Here is a 26,117-nt window from a genome sequence, read left to right as displayed (position 1 = left end):
CAGTCCCTGTGCTCCCCTGAGAAAAGAAACTGTAATTGTGACAGACCACAGCACAGCCTGCACTTGTATTTAGCTCCCTCTCTCATTTAAAAATAGCCCAGAAAATGTTGTCTTAATGTGCCATCTCACAAAGAAATTAGGTTTTAGCTTTAAATAGAACTGTATCACCACACACTGCACAGCGTTAACTCAATGAAAGGCGGAGGGAAGACTGATGAGGACATGGATAACATAGTCTGTAATAAATGGACATCTTCCAGGCAAAGACTATTCTGATTGCAATGTTTGTGAACTCTGAAAGTATTGTAATAGACACGGAGAAACAGACATTTTGAATATAGAGGCCCTGATCCTACAATCAGATCCATTTGGGGAGAAATTCATTTGTTGAACTTACAAACCTCAATCCTATAATGCAATCCGTGTAGGCAGACTCTTGTGTAGGCAGATTCTTGTGTCTACATGGGATCTGACTGAAGTCAACATGCAGACACAAGGGGCCATCTGTGCAGACCCAACTGCAGTATCAGGGCCATAGGTTATAACCAGAACATAGACATTATTACCATTATATTACTATTAATAACAGTAGCTTCTATAACCTAACGAAACCAGTCCCTTATTATTTACAGAACTCTTTTCACCTGGAAGGACATGATTTATGGTTGCCACCTGTCTCAAAATGAGTGAAGGAAACTTGACATTCCCTGGTCTGTCCGGTAGCCTGCCAGCCTACATTGCAGGACACTTTAGGCTAGGATTTACAAAGGGGCCCAAGAGAGTTAGGTGCTCACCTCCCATCAAGTGACTCCCAAATACATTTCCTGTGCCTTATCATTACGACACAGCAGCACTGTGATGGAATCACCATCCCACTGTGGCATTTTACGAATAGGAGTTTAGATGCAGCGGCACAGGGTAACGATTCGAGGACATTGCGAAGTGGCATCTCTACTGCTTTCAGCCATGTCAGGATTCTGCTCTCAGCTCTGTCAGATCTTTAGTATATCGCTCTCCCTATACGCAGGGAACTGCTAACAATTTAAGTGGGAATTTTGTAGGGAAGAGCGGAATATCAAGGTTAAGCACCAACGTGTGGACACCTATTTACCATATATGCAGCACTGAAAGTTTATCCAATAAATGTCACATTTAAGGGGTCCTATTCTTCCATGTCCGCATTGGCTATTTACATGTGTAACTCCCATGACTGTTAATAGGAATCACCTGTGAAAGTTCCCTGAGCACGATATGAAGAGTAAACCCCCAAAACTGGCTACTCTTTAAATGAAGTTAAAATATTCTGAGCAGAAAATATCTTTATTTTTACATCACGGCTGTATTTCACTATCACTGAAAAGAAAGTCAATTCTGCTGTACGTAAGAGCAGACTATAGATTTATCTAACAACACATACTGAAGCTGGTGAAAATATTTTAAATCTGCCTGAGGTTATAAAACGATAAATCACATTGAGCTACACCGCTGTAGTAAGCCATTTTCCCTTAATGGTTTTCTATATTTTATTGCTTCAATAAAATCCATCACCTATCACCCTAAGAACTTTACGGTTATTCTCAATTAACACACAAAAAACCCCAAGGTTTCAGTATTTTTAAGGTTGTGACACAAACCCACTAGAGGAACAGGAGATGAGAATGATGGACTATCCAGCCTTAACTTTGAAAAGAAAAAAACAGCCTCCATAGAAGTTTATGAAAGTTGATATAAACAGTAATTTCTCTACAGCCTTATACTAGCAGTTGATAAAAAAGGACCCTGATGAATGGCACTACATGTCTATGTAGTTATATATCCATCTATAATAAGCAGATTATTGAATATATATGCTGGGTCTAGTCAAACAAATTTCATGGGCTGAGAAAGGTTCATATAATACTGAGATGGGATGATAATATAATCATTTATATTTATGTAGTGTTTGTGTTCCAAAGGATCCCAAAGTGCTTTGTAAACCAACTGCATGTCTGAAGCACAACCATCTCTGAGGTAACCACAGATAATCAAGAGGCACACATTACCCTGCAAGAAAGAGAGGGAAGAAAACATCTTGACGAAGGAATCGAGGGAAAACCCTTACTCTGAGGCAAAGTGCACTGGGATCTTTTACTTCCACACACACATCACCTCCGTTTTTTCAGGTTTCATCCAAAAGACACCCACGCACACAATAAATTGCAGAGAATTCAATTAGTCTACATTTTGTTTACACTACTGCCATTCTAGTTAGCAACTACATTTTGGAACAAAAAGAAAACAAATATAACTAAAATATGTTAAATATGTGCACAGCCAATTTTGTTTTTAAAGGGTGTGACAAGAACACAGAGGCTGCCATCCCATAATAGCACCCTGGTTGCTCTCTCCTTCAGCAATGTCACTTTCACCACGAGCTTTCCTGAACCTCTCTCTAGGTATTATCTCAACAAATAAGTCATCATCATCGACCTGATGTTCTCTCTCTGCAAGTGGCACAGCTGTATCATTTTTGACCAATTCTGACATTATTTGTTTCACTGACACTCATCTCTCCATTCAGAAGAAAAATGGGAGTATCATTCCTGTGTAGGAACTCATTAGAAGTTGTACCAATGGAAAGATTGCCTGAAGAACAGTAGATGGATCTCATCGTAGGGTTTTGGAATGATCTCCAGAGGCACTTGAAACAATCTATTTTGTCATCACCTGAAAGGAAGGAGACCTTGAAAGGAGTGTCCTCTTAATGTCTTGTTCCATTTAGCCAGCTACCACTGATGTACTTCTAGATTTATTGATTTATTTACTTAGCATTATGAATCACAAAAGATACATAATTAGTGAAGAATTCCATTCCTCTGTGAGCTCTAGTTGAACCAGGTGCACAGGTCTATAGCACGGTCTTCCATATCAAACGCAGTTCTGCTACTGTATTCTGTGGTAGCCTTGCAACTATTGTGGGGGTACATGACCTGGACATCCAATAAAGAAGCATGCTTCATGCCAACATCATACATAGAACTCTCAACAGTATTCTTTCCTGGTATATGCTTAGACTCAAGTATTTCCAACATTAGCCAGTCCCAGTGCTTTCTGCCCCTTGCAAGGCATGTGAACAAAAATTTAGTTGCTCCTTTCTTGTGAGTCATTAAAAATTCTGGAAATCAATTGGTTAAGTGTGGGAATCACTCAAACCATTTCTGGCTACTGAAAAGAACTGATTCTTCATTCTTGAGATCAGGCTTTCTAGAAAGTAAGGTGCAAACATTCCACGCAAGATAGTTTTGGTCTGAGGATAAGCACAGTCAGTGACGACATCATTGCTGCAGAAATAATTTCTTTGCATTTGACTCAGATGCTCAGCAAACGTATTCTGTACAGCATATCTCAAACTTTTCTTTATATGCATGATGGGCCAAATTCTCTAGTCTGCTATGGTCACACAGCACTACTCACGTGATGTAAAGTGGCTGTGTTCTGACCAGAGGTGGTCAGCAGAGAATTTCCCTTGCACTGGCAAACTGTGCAGGGGCATGCCGGGGGAGCTAAGGGGTGTGCTGGGGTAGGTAGTGCACATGACTGAACGGAGCCCCACTGCACTTCTCCTCCAGTGGTGAAAAATCACGTCAGGATCTTATGCAACTGGCGCTAGTTAGAGCAGCTGAGGTGCTGCTGTAATTCACATGGAGGGCAGACAGTACAGAACCGGGAGTAGCAACTATGCAGTGGAGCTCAGCTGCAAGGGAAGATCTACCCCCATGTCTCATTGTGGCACACAGTACACATGAAGCATGTTTCCTATCCTACGACTGATCTTTTTTACACCCGCTGTTTCACCCAGTTTTGCTAGAACTTTGTTTTGAACCTTTCCTTTTACCAGCTGTTCATGTATCTGAGATAAAGAATATGGTTGTGGATTATCTGTTCAATTACTTGCTTCATCTGAATCTACTAGCAGCATCAACAACAGAAGACAACAGACACAATGAAGTCAATCCACACGTTTAGTGCTCAACCAGTACACAAGATGTGAAATGACTGCAGCCAGATTTCCAAGTACTCATTGTCTGAGCCCCCTACCTCTTGGTTTGCATACACCCCATACTAAGGTAGGCAAATGAGGAGCCAGGAAGCAGAGGAATCACTGAAGTGGGGTCATGGGGCTTGAAGAGTTGTAGTGGAGCTGGGGTACTACTGAGCTCCTCACCCCAGACACTGCTCAACTCCCCGGGCCGTTTCAGGATTCCTGTCAGGCCATCGGGATGAGGGCTGTCTAGCTTAGTGCTCAGTGCAAGTGTCAGGCCTATCGGTTGGCGCATGCATCAGAAACCAAGGACTAGGGTCAGAGTTGGAGTCAGCCGTCAGAAGCTGAAGCAAAGGGTCAAGCTGGAGGTCAGGAGCTAGATACCAGAGCTGAGAGTCAAGCTGGATATGGCAGTCAGCAGCTGAGCCCAAGGGTCAAACCAGAGGACAGGAACTGGAGGAAGCAGAGTAGCAGGCAAAGAGGGGTTCAAGACGGGGGAAGGACAGAGGCAAGACCAGGTGCAGGTCAGGAGCAGCAGAAACAAGGTAACACAGAAGTCACATGAGCATTGACCAGCCAGCGAGCTGCTGGCTAATCAGGCAGCCTCCTGCAGGCCAGCTGTACTGATGAGGCTGCCTGGAGACTAGCTCTGGTGAAGGCCCTGATTCCGAACCCTTCCCTCCCCAACACATCCAGGACAAGCAAGTGCCCCTGACAAACATGGTGAAGCAGTGGAAAGATCATTGCCCCGCACAGGATGGCTGACTTAAAGAGCCACCAGCAGAGGTAGTCAAATGCTTGAGATTCAAAGCTTTATGCTGGAGAGCTAGAAATAAATGCCAATTTATTATTATTATTGTTGTTTATTTATATTGTGGTACCACCCTAGTCACGGAATAGGACCTCATTGTGCTAGGTGCTCTACAAAGAGTGAACAAAAGGATTGTCACTGCCCCAAACAGCTTAAAATCTAAGTAATCGCTTGAGTTTCCATCAAAATTCTGAGTGTTGGTAGGTCTGTGATAGATCCTCGTAGATCTGAGTTCATACTCTCACGTAACCCAGTTTAATAAAAAGGACCTATGATAATATTGTAGCAATATGCTTCTATCATCATGCAATTGTAAACTGCTAATGTCACAAAGTTCTGTATATCTACACATAGTTTTTTATCCTTTACTTTAAAAGCAGAAGGTACTGAAATTAACTGGAATATAAATGCAGATCTGCAGGCATACAAAGTTACTATTTGGTGAGCATCCAATCTTGATTAGCATGTGTTTCCCATAATGATTGGCAACAGCAATTATTCCTGATATGATGCATATGTAACGGCTGAAACAAGAGGGGAAAGTGTGTTATTATAAAGTGCCCCAAACATTCAACTGTGATGAATTAGCCATGGCATTGTCTTCAGGATCCTGGTATCACATTGAAAGGTGACAAGCAGAGTTTGGAAACCAATACCACAAAGTGCACGGATTCTTTTCTTGCAAATCCAGACACCGACATTTTAGCAAATACACAAGAACATATCATGTAACCTATTTATATACTAAAATAATCAGTCTAAACTAATGAACAATGCCTGTTAACAAGAGACATGAGAGGATAACAACAACTAATATCAAAAGATTTGTATTTATTAATGTTGTAATATAAAGGAAATAATAAACCCCTTCAAACTGAGCTTCTAATTTGTTCTAATCCCCTGGGTATAGCCAGTTCAGTGCTGGCTGCCTCTCTGTCTCAGTCTCTTTAGATTGGTCAGGACAAGCGTTTGCCCAAATCACAACAGCTGGCTGGAACAGCCCTTCCCCTCTTGTTTTTCCCTATAACTTTCCCTTAAAGCACAATGACTTTTAAATCCTTCCAGGCTCAAAGCCCAGTAAGCAGTAAAGCACTAAAGCCCAGCACAAAGTGATATTTATTTCTCCAAGCTATTATTTTTTCATATAAAAATCCAACGGAAAAATAACTCCAATAACATTTGTTATAGCAACAGGCGGACTTGAAGCACTTATGAAGGGTGAATGTGTTGTACCTGTGCCCTGGGATTGGCATGGTGCGCCTGCTTCTTTACACAGTCATCACTAAGCAAAAAATAAATAGCTGTACCTCAGAGAAGCTCAGACCTTTTCCTCGACTGTTGGAAGAAATTATTTAGAGGAAAGCTTTTGGGGAACTGGGAGTTCTACAGCTCCAGTGGGGAACTGATAAAGAACTAAAATGAACAGCCACAATGGCTGCATAGTGGTTTACTTAATTATAGAGTTGGCAGCATTTGCCATAAAGACGACAATATTACACACAGTTAAAGCAAAGGACAAGTAAAAACCACGGCACACAAAGCTACATGGCAACAGAAAAATGATCAAAACAGAAGATCATTGTCTGACAGCACCAAACCAGTGCCACTGTCCACTTTACTAGCTTCACAGATCCTTAGAAACCATTTCAATAATACATTACTAAGCAGGAAAAGTTGCGTGTGGTCCAGTAGCTACAGCAGGAGATTGAAAACTGATATTTCTGGCTCTGCCATTGAGATGTGTGACCTACCACACTGACATAGCTGTGCTGCTAAGATTAATTAACTAATTTTGGTAAAGTGCTTAGAGATCCTTGGTTAGAAGACTCCACAGAAATATAAAAACACATTATTTAATGACCATATCACATAAAATTAAGATTGGTTACTTAACTTAGCAATCAATAAAAGGTGAAGTTTGTTTTCTTAACTCTAGTTATATCCTCTGAACTCCAGATTCAGCACGTGCCAAATTTTAAGGACATGCCAAATTTTAACCACATGAGAAATCTTACTGAAGTCAATAGGACTCAACATACTCAAACTTACGCACTTGCTGAACTGGAGCTTAACTGTGTACCCCATGCCCTGTGAGTGCAACAACGACAGGTTTTCTAACTTCTTCCCTAGGCTTAGTGGCAAAGACTTCCCCCTGCCCACCAGTTGCTTACCAGCTTCCCAGGCTGGCATATTTGATGTACTGCACTTCCATGTGGAGCCCAGGCATCTGGCCATAGCTGAGGAAATCTATAAGAACTAGAGAACTATTTAGGAAACAACAGAGTAATAACTATGCAGGGTTTTGTTTGTTGGTCTGATGTTTAAAACAAAACAAAGTGATCAAATGGAAATGCTTTAATGATTTTCCTTTCCCCAGTCAGATCCCCTCTAAAATACAGGAATAAGAATTCCTCTCACTAGGAAGAGAAATTTCAGATTCAGCCCTTTTTCTGGACCAGCACAGGGTGGATCATGACAGAGAAATGGGTACCCATGGAGAGAAGATAAGAGGAAACTAACGATATCTTTCTCCTGCACTGGTTCCCGCTGATCTACCAATCCAGCACTGACAGAAAGCAGCAATCAGTAGCAGACATCCTCCATTGAAGGGGAGGGTAAGCAGTAAATAAACCTCTTGCAGTGATCGAGGAAGGATCAGCAGATGACCCAGCTTATGGAAATTCCAATGACTGGTGTGCAAACATTGCAGGGTGTGAAGCGACAGCATTGCTCTCAGCACTGTCTCCACACTGGCCACCATCATGTCAGACAACACTTCTTAACTGTGGAGGACCACCATGATATTGAATCTTTCTCTAGGCTAAGGAATCAGGAAAAACAACCAGGTAAAGAAGTTCCCAAGGGTATGTCCACACTATTTCCCTGTAGTTATGCCGCCATAAACCTATAGTGCAGATGCAGCCTATACTATACTAATGGAAGGGGTTTTTCTGTCCGTGTAGGAACACCACCTCCCTGAACAACGGTAGCTAGGTTGACAAAAACATTCTTCCATCAACATAACTGCTTCTACCCTGGGGGGGTTAGGTCGGCAAAGCTACATCAGCCAGAGGTGTGGACATAGCTATGTCAATCTATGTTTTAAGTGTAGATCAGGCATGAGACAGAATTAAGCTCTTACTGTACCTGACCATGAATCTGTTCCTTGAGGACTTGAACCTATCTGCACCTAAATATCCTTGAAAAACTGACCCACGGTGACTAGGATCAATTCAACAATTCAACTACAGCTAATACTTCTTTTAGTTAGTTTCAAATGCAAAAACACATTTTGATAAAACTTAGTTTTTTCTTATGTACCCAGCACATTTAAGTTTTATTGAACTATTCAAATACAATTTTAAATGCAGCTTTTTCTGCATTTTTAATTGAACACCAATTTCTATCCAAATGCAGCTTGACACAAATCATGAGCAAGAAATTATCATTTCATAAATAAAAATGTCATTCACCATTTTCTACCATAATAAAAAAATGAAAAAATTAAGAATCTGAATAAAAGTATGTTGAGCTATATAACTACCTAAATAAACGTGTATAGATATGTACCCTCTTGATTAGCAAAAAAGTATCAAATTTAGTGTAAAGGCTATATTTAATTGCAAATCAGCATGTTTCAATGGTTATATCAACCAATGAGAATGAACATTTCTTTAGGAAAATAACTAAAAAATACAAATGCAAAACAAGATTTAAATTGATTATTTAAATCAACGTTACCTGCTTGCTGATTTAAATCATGATTAAAGTCTGTGATTTAAATCACTTTGATTTAATCAATCCACCCTGCACGGTACTGAAAAGTGTCAGCAGCCAAAGACCCGTTTATAGTAGAGCTCCCAACATTGCTAACCTCAGTGGTACTGAACCAGTGTCAGCAAAGCTGTGAAACATTACAAAAATGTCCTCAGTATACACACATCAAGAAGTCACCTTGGTTACTTGAAAAGCAAAGGCCACATAGTGAGAAATCCTGACCATGGATGGCACTGATTTTCCTAATTTTGAGTTCCAGAATTGCCAACCTCAAATGTTCAATAATCATGAGCCAGCCCAACCAAAAATCCGGAGATTGGCTTCAGAATCATGAGATCTTTGATGTTGTTTATTTCCAGTCTGTTTTTTTAGTCTTTAGGCTGTACGTGGGTCACATTTTCAAGGTTTTCCTCTGCCACCATACAGGCTGTATGCATTGAATATCGCAAGAGTTGGCAACACTCTCAAGTTCACAGGAATGGAACGCTCTCCCAGATGAAGTCTGTCCCAGTTGGCTGCCTTTAAAGCATACATACTCAAATTCCAATTTATGTAGGTTCATCCGTTGTGAACAATTTTGGTATCCCTCTTGTTTTTTTGCACTGATGTCTGCTTTGCGCCCATTCTAAGTACCAATATGGAATTAAACTCTTTGGTTGGAAGGGGTAGGTACTGGAGCTGTCCTCGTTCAGATGTGTTTGATGCCTAGTTGTCTATCGGGGTTGTGTAGCTTTCCTTTCAGATGTTTTAACATCTGATACTGCGGGTTTTGTTCAGTGCTTAGGTATTTTATCTAGGTGCCTTGTTAACTGATTAAACAAACAAACAAAGAGACAAAAGGGATATTAATGTGCATGTTTTCTAACTTCTGAGACATGACTAAAATGAAATCATAAAGACCCCAACAAATAAGCCTGTCACATGAAAAATGCCCGTTATATGATGTAGCATTGAGATGAAGTCTGGATTCTTGACATCTGGTGCAGACAACCTGAGTCAGAACCATAAGACCATTGAAAATGAGACAGCAATTACATTACAGATTGCTTATCTTCCCATGCCCAGGTGCTGCTTCTCCCAGATTTCTGCATTCTGTGGGGGAACAAGAGCAGATGGCCCGAAGGGGTTAAACCAGCATCCTTCCCCTACTGACATCTTATGTATCTTCTTTCCAGTTGGAAGGGAAACTTTCTTGTTCACTGACAGAATGGCAGAAGATCTCCTTTGCATTTTCTTCAATGCATTGTGACATCCTAGAATACTCAAGGACTGACTGAGGAGATATTTGAGCCATTAGTGATTATATTTGAAAACTCGAGGAAGATGAGAAAGATTCCAGAGGACTGGAAGAGGGCAAATATAGTGCCAATCTATTAGAAGAGGAATAAGGACAACCTATGGAATTATCGACCAGTCATCTTATCTTCAATACCTGGAAAGATAATGGCTCAAATAATCAAGTCATCAATTTGCAAACACCTAGAAGATAAGAAGGTGATAAGTAACAGTCAGCATGGATTTGTCAAGAACAAATCATGTCAAACCAACCTAACAGCTTTCTTTGACAGGGTAACAAGCCTTGTGGATAGGGGAGTAGACGTGGTATATCTTGACTTCAGTAAGGCTTCTGATATTGTCTCGCATGACTTTCTCATAAACGAACAAAGAAAAGACAGTCTAGATGGCGCTACTATAAGGTGGATGCATAACTGGTTGAAAAACCATTCCCAGAGAGCAGTTATCAGTGGTTCATAGTCAAGCTGGAAGAGCATATCAACTGGGGTCCTGTAGGGATCAGTCCTGGGTCCGGTTCCATTTAATATCTTAATAAATTATTTACATTTTGCCACAGAGAGTACACTTATAAAGTTTAGAGACTAACCAATTTATTTGAGCATAAGCTTTCGTGAGCTACAGCTCACTTCATCGGATGCATAAATTGGTTAGTCTCTAAGGTGCCACAAGTATTCCTTTTCTTTTTGCGAATACAGACTAACACGGCTGTTACTCTGAAACTTATAAAGTTTGTGGATGATACGCAGCTGGGAGGGGTTGCAAGTGTGTTGGAGGATAGGATTCAAATTCAAAATGATTTGGACAAACTGGAGAAATAGTCTGAAGAAAATAGGATGAAACTCAATAAGGAACATGAGAAGTACTCCACTTCAGTAGGAACAACCAACTGCACACATACAAAATGGGAAACGACTGCCGAGGAAGGAGTACTGCGGAAGGGGATCTGAGAGTTATAGTGGATCACAAGCTAACCATGAATCAGTATTCCAAGAAAAACAAACGTCGTTCTAGGATGTATCTATTACCAGGAGTGTTGTAAGAAAGACACAAGAAGTAATTCTTCCAATCTACTCCACACTTATAGGGCCTCAACTGGAATATTGTGTCCAGTTCTGGGTGCCACATTTCAGGAAAGATGTGGACAAACTGGAGTAAGTCCAGAGGAGAGCAACAAAAATGATTAAAGGTCTAGAAAACATGACCTATGACGAAAGATCGAAAAATTGGTTTTGTGGAGAAGAGAAAACTGAGAGGGAACATGATAACAGTTTTCAAGTATATAAAGGATTGTTACAAGGAAGAGGATGAAAAATTGTTCTCCTTAACTTCTGAGGATAAAACAAGAAGCAATAGGTTTAAATTGCAGCAACGGGGGTGTAGGCTGGACATTAGGAAAAACTTCCGGTCGGGGTAGTTAAGCACTGGAACAAATAGCCTAGGGAGGTTGCAGAATCTCCACCACTGGAGGTTTTTAAGATTAGACCAACACCTGTCAGGAATGGTCTAGTTATTATGTAGTCCTGCCTTGAGTGCAGGGGACTGGACTAGATGACCTGCTGAGGTCCCTTCCAGTCCTACACTTCTATGATTCTCATACTGGTAGCTGAGTTGAGCCTCATGAATCTGTGCTCAGGAACAACCACACCAACACAGAGCCCCGGTCATGCTAGTGTTACTTCCCCATCTCTTCTGGGAGCTCGATTTGCCATTTATCTTGCTCCTGACTTTCTTGCTGCTGACTTTCTTGCTTTCTTTCTGCTATAAAAATGTGGCTTCCCACTTTCCTGATCCCACCTCTTTTCACTGCCTTGACCTGGCAACCAACTAACCAAGCAAAAAGACACATCACACGAAGGAGTGGTACCTTCCCAAGACTCTTGAATATCTATCCAAACAGCAGTGTTCAGAGCTCTGTCTGATTTTCTCTGTTCATCACAGGACACAGAAGCTCTCCTAGAACATCGTTGCTCCCACTCCCTAACATCGCCACAAGAAACCAAACAACTCAGTGTCCCCCTTCCCCTTTCCACCTTCTGCTTGGGCTATGCCAATTCTCTATCTTGATGATTGCCTGGGACAAGCACCACAAAATAGTGCTTCTCTCCTCCATCTCCTAGGACAGGGGTTCTCAAACTGGGGGTTGGGACCCCTCGGGGGTCGTGAGGTTATTACATGGGGGGTTGCGAGCTGTCAGCCTCCACCTTAAACCCTGCTTTGCCTCCAGCATTTATAAATAGTGTTAAAAACACTTTTTTATATATATATAAGGGGGGGTTGCACTCAGCAGCTTGCTATGTGAAAGGGGTCACCAGTGCACAAGTTTGAGAACCACTGGCCTAGGAGAAGGCTTTTTAACTAAAGCAATATACTAAAAGGAAACATCTACTGAGATCCAAAAGATCCCATTTCAGAATCAAGCGAGTCAATACCTATATTGAATTCCGTATTCCCTACTAGCCAAAAAGAGACTCAGAATTCCTCATTTATTCTGCACAAACTCACAGTAACAGGATATGCTGTCTTATGTATCTGTCCTATGTTTATATTATACACTTCTCTACTTGTAACTGTAAAACCTTTATAAAGATACATTTTATTTTTAACTGTGTATATGTTCATAACCCTGACAGTTACTTTCCCTCTCATAAATAGCTGTGTTTATAGTTTGGGATTTTACACTACTGAACCATTTTTCATATTGTTCTATGTATCCACATACGTTGCTTCTATGCTGTGTTTAAATTAATTAATATTAAAATCACAATTTCTACTCCTTGTACAACTATGACTTAACTGAAACTAACAAAGAGTGTGTGTAAAACTCAATAGTTTATAATGATTAAAATCAAAGACAACAGTTTATCAGAATTATTTTTATACACAGTCCCCTAAAGACTTTACAGCAGTTTTATATTTATGAATCTCTTCTTAACAAAAAAACAACTTGTAAGGAATACAGAACACTTCAAGGAGCTGGTAAAGTTTTAATTTAGAACAAGTTCTAGTGAAGGCTGCTCCTCAGATCCTAAATAGAAGCAGAAGTTAAAGTAACACCTTTGCATTTTAAACTGGGTAAAAAACAAATAAGGGTTGGGGGAATGGAGCTAATGGGAATAGAAATGTTGCCATGGCTTTGTTTTAAATGTAAATAGAAACACACACACACACACTTTTATATCTTTATCTACGTATATAAGGATACCCAAACACAACAGCATAATGCTAGCACAGGACAAACAGCTGGCAATACAAACAAAAATCAGTCTGACCAGTCTATTTTCAACGTCCAAGCTGACTGAAAAGTAAACAACCAGCATAAATGTAGAAAAATGAATTAGATCTTTGAAAACGCTTTGAGATTTAATAATTTACAACGTTCAACTGAACAGTGGTATCAAGAGTAAGACATTTTCTTCCAAATGTGAATTAAAGGAACAGTATCCCTTTATAGTATACTCCAAATTCCTAGTAAGAGCAAGCATGTAACTTTATTCATGTGCGTAGTCCCACTGAAGTCAATAGGACTACTTGTGGGGAGTAAAGTTATGCATGTACTAAAGTCTTTGCACGATCAGGGCCTAGTATGTCAATAGCATTAGAAATGGATTTGCTTTGATTTGCTTCAGAGGCACAAAAAATGGATTTATTTACTGAATGATTCTGATTACACCTGCCCCAAGTCCTATTCCCCATCCCATGAAGAGCACAGATTAGGACATTAGTACCAAAACACCATGAGGTTCTGTGAGAGTTTAAAACAAAAAATCAAAACCAGGGTTTTGTTCCACACTGCCATTTATGGCAACTTCACCACTTTCCTCTCATTTACTCCCACAGAATCTGATCCAATGGCCAGATCTGTCTGTCTGTCAGACCCATCTGAATCCTTCCCATGCTGTCAGATGTCGCTTAGGGCATAACAGGATTCAGATTCAGATCCCTAAGGATCATAAACAGAGTTTGCGAATGAGCTCCTTTAACTGAGTTAAAAGCAATATTTAAATGTGAATACTGTTTCTGTTATTCATTTCATGTGTAAGTTCCCCATTATTCATTATATATTTGTTTCAGAAATTCTAAATTACACAACTTTCCATTAATAAGTGGCATTCTTCTTTAAGCGTCTACTTTAGAAATGTTAATAAGTAGTTCTAGTGATAATAGTCTAATTCATAAACATGCAGGAAAAAACCTATTGCTTCATGAAATACACTTAGAAATTTGGGAACTATTTCTAAAGGTGTTTGGTGCAATTTAAAAGCAAGTAAATAGCAAACACTTCTTCTACTCATTAAAAATGGGAAAACAGAAAACCTACTCATCTATTTGAAAAATATAACCTATTTTTTTTAATAATGCATGAACATTTAATGATTTAAATTTACAGCTTCTCTTGCACAACGAAACCATTGATTTTGTAGATCAAATGATCAGAAATTCAATATGGAGTTGATAACTTTTGCAAAAGTCAGAGTGGAATCCTGGCCCCACCGAAGTCAATGGCAAAACTCCCACTGATTTCAATAGAGGCAGGATTTCGCTCAGAGTCTACCTGGTTCCAAACTGTTTGCCCATGGCACATAGTGGTGCTTCTATAAAAATTAGAGGTATCACTTTGTTGACCAATCTCACAAGGTTGTTTGAAATAGCAGTATGGGCACAGAGTAGCTGAGACTCGAGGATATGTGTTTGTTATTCCATCAATTTATGCTCTGCCAATCAAATGACAGCGTGACGAGTACACATATGGTTGCCCTCTGACCAGAGTGAATCACTGCTCAGTGATGCATATTTTGGGGATGAACACAAAGAACATCTTCACTTGGTGCACCAGTATAACACACAAGAAAGAGGTGGTGTTATAGGTTGATAAATACTGATTAACAGTATAAACATGCAGTGACACCGCTAATGATTCTGGATTCAATCCTTCTACTACTGACTGCAGTAGAAGCAGGATCAAACCCACTATCAAAAATACAAAAATAAAATGTAAGTTCAAGAGCCTTAAACCAAAGGTTTCTGCCCATAAAATAAGACTCCATCCTCCCCATTCTGATCCATTAAATAGAAAATGAGAAGTTTTCAGGGAGTGAGAAAGATGACCATTTGTATGAGTCACTATTCTTGATCAGGTGGGATAACTAATACTTTGTCTAAACTTTCCCAGTTATTCAAGTGTTCCAATAGGATATCTGCTGTTTACACATATATGCCCCTTTATACAATTACTTTCCTAACACATGTTAATCAAGATTCTTTTCGCACAGAAGATGAAATGCATACACTTGCATGAACTAATGGACTTTTTCTAATGTTAATTTAAGCCTGTACAATAATCAAAGTATCCCTAGCACAGGAAGAAAATAAGACAAATGATTGTTGATGACACTTCTAGCCCTTGTTTTCTTTGAGGAAACCATCCCTGCAGATCAGAACGGTCAAGGATTTCAGTAAGAGTCTGGACCACTAAAGAAAGGGCTGACAATCTATACATACAGGAAAGTAGCAAGTAGGTGGCTGTCTAAAGCTTCTCAGCAATTTGCAATGTTAGAATAAATCTCAGGAGAGATGGATTAGCGGGAAGAAGGAAAGTGAGGAGGTCAGAAAGGTGCATGGTATTTTATTTATCACATAATTCTACCGTTTATCACAATGCTCAGCATATTATCCCAGTTCTGCAGCTTGTCACGCAAATATCAGCTATACATATGGAGTGTACGTATATAGATGTTCCATGATTTTCAAAAGTTGTTAGTGGTTTTGGGTGCCTCAATTTTGGGGCACACACTTCCTCCACCTTCACTGGATATCCTACTGGGACTTGTTTTTGATTAGAGTTTACCAATAAATCGTTATTTATCAAGTCTGCCCCATCTTCAATTTATTTACTTGCAAAGTTGGTCTGAGTTGGATGGAACCCACAAGGCAAATTCACTTATCAGCTGATCTGCTGACTTGATATTGACTACAATTGAGCATCTCCACAAACACCAATCCAAACAAATACTGCTGAGATCACCTCCTCTAGTTTACCTCCACATGGCGAAGTTGATAACATTTATTTATGATTTTATGATAATCCTCCTCCCCATTTTCACCTCATTTTTTTAAAAAGAGAAAGCAACGTATTGTCCTGACCTTTGTATTTATATTAAAAGTTCACTAAGTTTCTATGTCCTCTATAGTTGCTCAGTTCTACTGATTTCCCTCCTACAAATATTGCCTGCTGCTTCCCTCTTTATTAGCTGACCTAGTCAACATTGCTCTGTAGCACAATCATGCATTTGGGAGCTACTTCAAGAATTTTGGGAGCACTGTGTTATACTTTTATTCTCATTCTCTTCCTCCTCTCTACCAAATAATTAAGGTCAGGATTTTGCTGACCCTGCATGGATGTGCAATTGGTGGGAGGGAGCCTTCCTCCCTCCTTTCTCTACCCCACATTCTATGGTTGAGATCCAGTTACTTGGTGCTGTAGATGGAGTGGAATGCAACAACCCAGAAGAGCCAGTGAGCCATTCCCCACACGCTGCACCAGATACATGGAGTGCTGGAGCCTATGATCGGCTGAAACATCAATCCCATGGCATGTGATAACGGCATTCCACTCTAGCCTACAGCCTCAGGAGCTAGGTCAATATTCCCAGTCCTTACATTCAATGGATGAAATTTACTCCGGTACACAAGGCTCTCCACACTATTTCATACCTGCATGGATGAGACTGAGGAATTAGAACAGAGTGACCTCACAGGGTGCCTATGTGCCCTAAAAAGAGCCCCTGTATTGGTCAGACACAAGCTAGGGTGGAATGCCATTACGGCATGCCACATGATAGATGTTTAATCAGAGCACTGGCTCCAACAACCTATGCAACTGGTGTGGGAGGTATGAACTGTTAATCCCATAGGTTCTGGAAGTAGGGGTGCTGGAGCAACCCCTGGCTTGAAGTGGTTTCCATTATATACAGGGTTTACCGTTTGGTTCAATGGCTCTCAGCACCCCCACTATAAAAATTGTTCCAGCACGCCTGGTTAATCCACTCCATCTGCACCGAACCAAGTAACTTCAACCACAGAATGCAAGTCCCAGAAAAGTCTAGTACTGTCAAGCATATTGGACTCCCCAAAGAGGGCAGGGAGGGATGGGTAAGCCTGAAGCCATGATCCCTCACACCCCCATAAACAAAGCTGAGCCAGCACGCAGGGGACCGTGCACTGCTCTGCCTCCTCCATTGACTCTCTGGCTAAATCAGCTTTGGAGGACTCTTGTATATTCCACTCTGCGCCCAACACTGCAGGATGTGTTTTAGCAGTATTGCCCTTACTGTACAAAAGAGTTAAAACAAACACTGCTTAGGAGACAGAATGCATGAGATAAAAACTGAGCAGATCACATTTCTTCCCAACGAACACTAGCACACAGCAGACAGAAGAGATTATAAATTAGCCTTTTTTACAGAAAGCCAAAGGAATGCTGTTAATGTCAGTGTGTTTTTAAAGTGACAAAGACTAAAGCTAATCTGCCAACTGTTATGTATATTGCTTAATAATATATGTCCTATGGCTGCTGCAACATTTATTGCAAATCAACGGCTTAATGATTGTGGCTTTCTACTTTTTAACAATACAACTCGATACCGACTTTGACTCTCTCTATTTAAAAATAATAACTCAGTTCAGCAGTACAGCATTTTCATTAAGCTGGTCTGTAGTTTCATGCTATGCGAAGCGGAGAAGATGCATTTAAAAATGTTTAATACAGTAATGATCAGAAACCTTGAACATATATAAGGAAACAGGCTTGGTTATTCTGTAACTATGGAAACTACTACATGAAAAAATATTTTAAAAACATTTCAGCTAATAGAGTTGGAGAATGTACTGGATGTGGAAGTCCTAACATATAACCCCTATATGTGGGGTAAAAGAGAGGTGTAAATTGCGGCTGACAACACTTATGCGTCTGACAATACATTTTCCTCTAACAGGCTCAAATTCATCTCTACTGTAACTGCACTAATGTCAACGGAGTTGCAGCAGGGATGAATTTGGCCCTTTCTATTGCTTTTAATAAAACCACCGTATAAAGTGTATTTCACCCTTTTAAAAAAATATTTTGAAGGGGCATTCTATTTAATCAATGAAGCAACACCGTATATTGACCAAAGCAGTCAATAATGTTATCACGGTAACTTTCCATAACATACCTTACAGGCCCCAGACTGCATTCCTCGCACACCCAAAACTCTCACTAAATACTGTGGTGCTGGTTCTGCGGTCATTTACCACGGGAATAACCCTTCTTATGGGAGTAGTCCCATTGACACCAATGGGATGACTCACACAAGTAAAGTTATACATATGCATAAGTGTTGGCCTGACTGGGGCTAAGGAGAGTTTGGGCAGTATAAATAACATTGGATTGGGCCCCAGGTTTGCCTTTTAAATTCTTTTCAAATTCCATTGTATAAACTACCATCATTTCAGCCATCTATCCATGTCATATTGCAGATTAACTTTTTTCAGATAATGCTGTGACTGTTAAAAAATAGCAAATATCCAAAGATAAACACACATGCCTACTACTCCCTTCATCCTTCCAAGGATTACTGAGGCACTATCTGTGGTGGTTTTTTTTATTAGTTTGTTTTTACATTTGCTTGTCCAATTTTAAATTGGAAGGTCAAATAAACAATTCAATGGTCCTAGACAGTTTTTGTGCATCTACAGTTGTAAAGCACTTATAAATCAAAATTTTGCAAGCTATTTGTTCACAATGTGGACTGCATTTTCACATTTCAGCATGTGGGGGAGAAGGGGGACTCCCAATTTGTATTCAATTGTTTTGTCTACATACCCCTTCTATGTTTTGTCAGTGAAATCTTCATTACTAATTTTTCGGCACTTGGAAATAGCGAGTATGTACGTCACCTGGATTAACACTATAGTTCATAATGGCACCAAAGGACGTGTTATGGTCTGTCAGGTCAATGTGCAAATTAAACACGATTTATTTGGTACACAGCGGCTTCCTTTGGAGCTGTTACAGTGTGTACTGTTAATCCAGCTGCCTTGCATATGCACATTGTGATTACGTGCTAAATGTCCATACAGAAATTTTACTGAACAAAACCTGGACACTATTTCTAAACTAGTCAGCTATATTGTACTATATAGGGTAAAGAACAAATCAACTTTTAAACATTTTACAATATACTAGGGCTGTCGATTAATTGCAGTTAACTCACACGATTAACTCAAAAAAATTAATCGCAATTAAAAAATGTATTGCGATTAATCAGTTTTAATCATACTGTTAAACAGAATACCAATTGAAGTTTATTAAATATTTTTTTATATTTTCCACATTTTCAAATATATCAATTTCAATTACAACGCAGAATACAAAGTGTACAGTGCTAACTTTATATTATTTTTTATTACAAATATTTGCACTGTAAAAATGATAAACAAAAGAAATAGTATTTTTCAATTCACCTCATACAAGTGCTATAGTGCAATCTCTTTATCATGAAAGTACAACGTACAAATGTAGTTTTTTGGTTACATAACACTCAAAAACAAAACAATGTAAAACTTTAGAGCCTACAAGTCCACTCAGTCCTACTTCTTGTTCAGCCAATCGCTAAGAGAAACAAGTTTGTTTACATTTATGGGAGATAATGCTGCCCACTTCTTAATTACAATGTCACCTGAAAGCGAGAACAGACTTTCGCATGGCACTGTTGTAGCTAGTGTCACAAGATATTTACGTGCCAGATGTGCTAAAGATTCATATGCCTCTTCATGCTTCAGCCATCGTTCCAGAGGACATGCTTCCATGCTGATGATGCTCATTAAAAAAATAATGCGTTAATTGAATTTGTGACTGAACTCTTTGGGGGAGAATTGCATGTCTCCTGCTCTGTTGTACCCACATTCTACCATATATTTCATGTTATAGCAGTCTCAGATGATGACCCAGCACATGTTGTTCGTTTTAAGAACACTTTCACTGAAAATCTGACAAAATGCAAAGAAGATACCACTGTGAAATTTCTAAAGATAGCTACAGCACTCGACCCAAGGTTTAAGAATCTGAAGTGTCTTCCAAAATCTGAGAGGGATGAGGTGTGGAGCATGCTTTCAGAAGTCTTAAAAGAGCAATACTCTGATGCAGAAACTACAGAACCCAAACCACCAAAAAAGAAAATCAACCTTCTGCTGGTGGCATCTGACTCAGATGATGAAAATGAACATGCATCGGTCCGCACTGCTTTGGATTGTTATCGAGCAGAACCAGTCATCAGCATGAATGCATGTCAGCTGGAATGGTGGTTGAAGCATCCAAGGACATTTGAATCTATAGTGCATCTGGCATGTAAATATCTTGTGACGCCGGCTATAAGAGTGCCATGCAAACACCTGTTCTCCCTTTCAGGTGACATTGTAAACAAGAAACAGTACTTGTATTAGGTGAATTGAAAAATACAATTTATTTTGTTTTTTACAGTGCAAATATTTGTGATCAAAAATAAACATAAAGTGAGTACTATACGCTTTGTATTCTGTGTTGTAATTGAAATCAATATATTTGAAAATGTTGAAAACATTCAAAAATATTTTTAAAAATGGTATTCTATTATTGTTTAATAGCACGATTAATTTTTTAATCGCTTGACAGCCTTACAATATTCAGTATGTATGAAATCAGGACGATCACCCGTAAGATTTCTCTCTGCCCATAATGCTCTATGCCAGTGTCATCATGGCATAATTTAACAAACAGAACTGCAATTCTCTTAATCTGTCTTTATCCAGATGCTGATGCCCATTACCTCACTTTTGACTCTGCCTCCCATAAGGTCAGAATTCTGTTTCCCTCTCTCTGGATTACCCCCAACTTAACGACTAACTCACAATTCATGCAATTGTTAATAAAAGCACACTTTATTTGTCAGAGTAGAAAATAAAGAGAAAAATCACAAATACGTGTTAGGCAGAATATAAGCAGAGCTGGGCTCCAAGCTGTTAAAGAGAATATTGGTTAGCAAAGATGAATCTCTAATGCTACAGAGATCTATTTGTCCAAGATAGCTACAGTCACCCTGTCTGGCCTTCCACATTCCAGGAAGGCCTCTAATTTAAGGCATTCTGTGCCCTAGATTGTCTCTTATGATCTTTTGGAAAATCAAGTTTCTTCCTTCTCATGAAACCTCCATCCCCTCTGGTATCGAAGGAGTCCCACTATCCACTATGACAGCTTCCTACACCACTATATGGGAGCCTTATCCTTCATTCCAGCCTCAGCAGGTCTGGACAATACATGACATCTTCTTTGATTACTTCCTTCCAGTCCCGTACATATAACCAGGAGTTTGAATGATTCTCCAATTGCATATCTGAGATGGGCCTTTGGTTCCTCACTTTTGCTCCCAGTCCTCATCACTGGAAATACTCATTTGGGCAGGGCAGCTGGACTCACTTGTTTTGAGCTGTCTGTTCCAACTACAAAAATACAAGGTATTCATAAATCAATTACATAAAGCTTCAGAAATTTAATACAAAAATTATAAAACAGGTATCCAGGCTCTTCCTCAACCATGAAAATGCTGGGAAATATGCTCATAGGACTATTTTGGAAGTTCACCTTCAACTCTGATTGCAGTAAACACCAAATGCTGCATAGAAATGGTGTTTCTCAAAGACTAATTCCTCAACACAGTTAAGACATCTTGAAACTGTCACACCACGCATCTTACCTTGACTTCTAGTTTAAAATTACATTTTAAGGGGGGAAAAGCCCTTTCTTGTCCTATTTTGAAAAAAAATAAAATGCAAAATAAGTGAAGACAATTTTACAGGTCCTCCTTCAGCTAAACCTTTCAGCCACTTCAATGAGAAGATAATCTTTCTGTGATTATGACCAAACCCTCTCGTTGCTTAGCAACACATAATTAAGGAATATGTTTTCAGATCCGCTTTGCAAGCTGGCCATTATCTGATGAAATTACTGGAGCAACAAATGTCAGCCTCATGCAAATGAGCTGGTTGTAGAGAAAGAATGTTTGACTTGTGAAGAAGAGGGCTCAGGATCTCAGAAACATTGTTGGTTTCTTCTTGTCATACATGGATTTTTTTTTAAAGGAAGAGAATAGTATAGATTTTTAAAGAACATAATTCACAATTTAAATATGAGGAATAATGGAAGGAATGTTAAATTTATCCTATGGGAAAAAAATCATTCAAAATGTATACACCCCTTCAGTCCCTTGCAACAGTATTAATATGTACTTTCACTCCAATGTTACCAAAGTAATCAGCTGGATCAGATACACTGCAATTAAATTAACATTTGCGTTCTCAGTATTATGTCAGTTTCATTTTTCAGGCTTTTGGAAACTGTTTATTCAAAAAGCCTGCCTGGATGCCCTTCCTTTGTGCCTGAATCATGTCAATACACATAATGTTGATGAATATTTAAATATGATATATATTTATAAATTACACAAATTAAATAAAATAGTCACAAACCAGGAGGAATCTACTTTCTAAATCTGTGATTGCAGCAAAGGGGGTGGGAGGTCTGAATTTTGACAACTTTTATCATTTCCACTTGCAAAATAGTTCTTTATTTAGATTCCCATGGAATGTCATCACTGGCTTGGCACAGTTTCTATGCCTATAAATGGTATACTTTTATTAAGGCATTTTGTGTGTGCGCTTGTACAGTACATTGTTCACGATTTGTTTGTATGGTGGTTCAGCTGTGCAGAGAAATAATTCCCTCCCATACAGTCACTATCACTGTGTACAAAAAGCATTTTAAAGGGTTTTTAACATTTATCAGAAAAGTCAAAGTAACAAATTAATGGGATCGTCTAAATTTCCTCTTACTGCAAAATGCATTTCCTATGGTAATTTTTGTTGGTCTTTGACTAGTAAGAGTCAACTTAAAACTGAAGTATTATGTCTGTTTGAACCATTTAGCCCTAAACCAGGAAGGGATTTGAACATTTCTGAAGACAAAAAAGAGGAGGAAAAAAAGGGCAACTACTCCTTTTTATCACTCTAGTGGTTAATCATTGACTTTAACATTAAGCGTAGACCTAGTTCCTTAATAGTTACAAAGCCACACTTATAAGTACTCCTAATAGGAAATCAAGAGTTTTATTTTAGGTGCCTGATAAAACAGTAAATTAATTAAAAAAAGACTATGGTAACTGCCAAAGGTAAGTCAATTCTAGAATTAACACCATTAGCTATCTGATAAATTTTGTCAAAACAATGCTAACCATTTCCTCTGAGAAACATATTTGTGCCCGATAACAACTGTAAGAAGTAAATCTACAACTAACCCTGTAACCTAATTGCTCAGAAAATGCAGTATCTAATCTTCTGTTCCGTACAAACAACAGGAACAGCAAGATTCATAGTAGAACAATTATCTGATATACCAGTCACTTTATCTAAAGTTAGCTAATCAAATAAAATACTCTGAATTTAATCGCACTGTGAAAGGCAGCACTAGAAACTCTGAATAACTTGTGGCCCCGGGGTAAACCTATTTGCCCCACTTTTTTGTGCATAGGGATGTATCTAATATTTTAGCCCTAAGTCTAACTGGATTTATTAGACCCAAATTTATCTTATGATAAACAAACACAGACATAACTCTCCTAGAGCACACTACTAATGAATACATTTTTAGAAAATTACTTGGTTCAGGTGATGCCATGGTTGAGACAATAACTGGTGGTCCAGTGCGTCTGGTGAGTTTCTGATAAGGAGAATGTTGCATGTGAAAACTTGGGCCAGCAAGCGCCAGGGTGGAATCCATTTGGGCTCCTTGCTTTCGGAGAAGTTGAGGACTGTTGTGTGGGCTATGCATTGGGGACACTGATGTATTTCGGTCCCTCTTCAGCAGCTCCATGGGCACTGTGTAAGTGGTTGGATATGCTGTTTTGGGACTTGCATGTGGGTTAGTCTGTGCTGTAGTCCCTGGTAATCCAGTTGGAGTGGAATAGGCAGACACTGGACGAGTGTGCATGTTGCATGGCAAAGGAGCGTTGTAGCCAGAATTAGCTAGAAAATGAGCACCTTGATGAGCTGCTCCAGATGCAGAATAAGTTGCAGTTTCCAGAAGGTGCTGTATGGGGGCACTGGATGGGCGACGATTTATTTCTCCTACTCTTGGTGATACTGGCTGTAGAGAAGGAGGAGGTGCTTGCTGCATAGTTGTGCCATCTACACCGGGACCAGAGGCAGGGTGCATGCCATATGCATTCTGCAGCAGTTCACTTCGATGACTAAAGCTGTTAGATCGGGTCCTGGGACGGAGTGTGCTGTTCTTCCCATCATGCCTTTGCAGCTGCATCTCTGTTTTGTAGTTATGGGCAATGCGGGAAAGCACCCTTGCCTGTCCAAGATTTGGAGCTACAGATTTTATATCATTCTCTTCCATCATCGCGAGCAGGCTCGGAGAATCAAACCCTTGCTGCAGCAAAGCATTGAATGTACTTTCAGACACGCCTTCTGAACGCAGAAGTGCTAGGAACTCCGGATCAAAGTTTCTTTTAATTTCTTGTCCTGCGAAAGCTGTGGGCACCTGAGAATGGGAAGGAGTCATGGCAGTTTCATAACTATCATAAGGAATCTTTGCACTGACATTTTCCCTGATGGGTCCATAACCACGATTTATAGCAACGGCAGATGGACCTATGCTCCCATCAACAACAGTAGCAGAATTTGGATCGACCACCAAGCACGTTGGAGTAGTTTGTCTAGCAGCTGCAGACTCTATAGGTCTCTCTGCTGGATCACTATAGACCTGCCTGTTGGGAAAAGATGGTGGTTCTGTTCCATATCTAGGGGTGGGCGGTTCAACACCATACCTTGCAGGAGAAGGATCTCTGTTTCGCATTCTCTGCCCCTCTTGGATCATTTTACTCATGGGATCCCTATACATACGGCTGGCTTCGTGTTGGGCTGGTGACCGTCCTTGTACCTGATCCCAAGCCAATCTGCTACCAGGAATCCCATAATTCGGTAATGATCTATTAATCATGTGGTCTCTATAGTAGCGTGGATCTTTAGGTGATCTAGCGGCTAAAGATGGGTCACTGTAATAATCCTGAGATGGCAAGGAGCTTCGTCCAGACATTGCAGCCTGTCTGTCGTAGTAAGTGAAGTCAGGAACAGAACCCTTCCGTAAGGGACCCTGGTTAAAAACTGGATCCTGATATGGGTACGGCTCTTGCTTCAATTCAGCGCCTCCTTGCAAGATGATATCATGCGGTCTATGGTTTGGCTGCTCATACCAACCTCCTTCTCCACCGTAAGTCAGCGAATTTCTTCTCCCTGTTGGTCTCTGATATTCAAATGCATTTTCATTCTCCCAGTTGCCTTCATACCATCCTGCAGCATCCCAGCTCTGAGAACGGCCGATATTTGTATGCTTACTTGGAATCGGCATTGGAATGAAACAATTGACTTCTGTTGAGATAAAGAAGAGAAGGAACCTCTCTTTTTAAATCTTCTATTACACACATCAAAAACAGATCGAGCTGTATCTGAGCTCTTCTGGGACTTCAGAAACAACCAAGTGGTGGTTTTATATTTCAAAGTATTGCCTGAATTATTAATTCTTCGAAACTTTAGTAGACAAAACACACAACACCCACTGTAACTCAGTCTCACTCCAAAACCGAAGAATGAAAGGTCTTTTCTGTATAGTTCAGTCACAGACAAAGGTTGCTGCATCTAATCCAGATGGTTTATCCCTTCCTGTTTGGGACAGTTTGCTCACATGGACAACTGGTCTAGCAGTGTGTGAGGATTATGAGCTAAATAAAACCCCTAAAGCCTTTGTTCCATGTGACATCACTTTAGCCCAATGAAACCTTCTGCGCCAGCCGATCCAGCAACCTCAATATAATTTCTCTTCTGAAAATTATTTTTACATTTATTTGTACATACTTTCATATACATACATGTATATGCATAAAAATAAATAAATAAATAAATAAATAAATAAATAAAGCTTCAATGTCAACTCAATCTTAATCCATCCTGATGAAATGCTAATCCCCTGCACACAGCTAAAGACAAATGAAATGGAAGAAGGCAGACAAGCCTAAAAACAGGCCGATGCAACATACTCAAGAATATAAGACACTGGCTAGAAATTTGTTAGGTATCAGTAGACCA

The 26,117-nt window shown here is 39.7% G+C and overlaps 1 protein-coding gene across 5 annotated transcripts in view; it reads right to left on the bottom strand.

The window, feature by feature from the left end:
* The window catches only part of CTBP2 (C-terminal binding protein 2), a 224,409-nt gene that overhangs the window by 48,045 nt on the left and 150,247 nt on the right, over positions 1 to 26,117 (bottom strand). The window contains exon 1 of one of the 5 annotated variants that reach the window (XM_074959177.1): positions 23,628 to 25,640. The exons of the other annotated variants lie outside the window; for them this stretch is intronic. Within the exon in view, the coding sequence (XP_074815278.1) occupies positions 23,628 to 25,383 (1,756 nt within the window). The 5' untranslated portion in view covers positions 25,384 to 25,640. Of the gene's footprint in view, positions 1 to 23,627; positions 25,641 to 26,117 lie in introns of those variants that run through there. 5 annotated transcript variants of the gene reach the window in all.

The sequence above is a fragment of the Natator depressus genome, chromosome 7, assembly GCF_965152275.1.
Source record: "Natator depressus isolate rNatDep1 chromosome 7, rNatDep2.hap1, whole genome shotgun sequence".
Lineage (NCBI taxonomy): Eukaryota > Metazoa > Chordata > Testudines > Cheloniidae > Natator > Natator depressus.
This window is presented reverse-complemented; position numbering and strand designations above follow the sequence as displayed.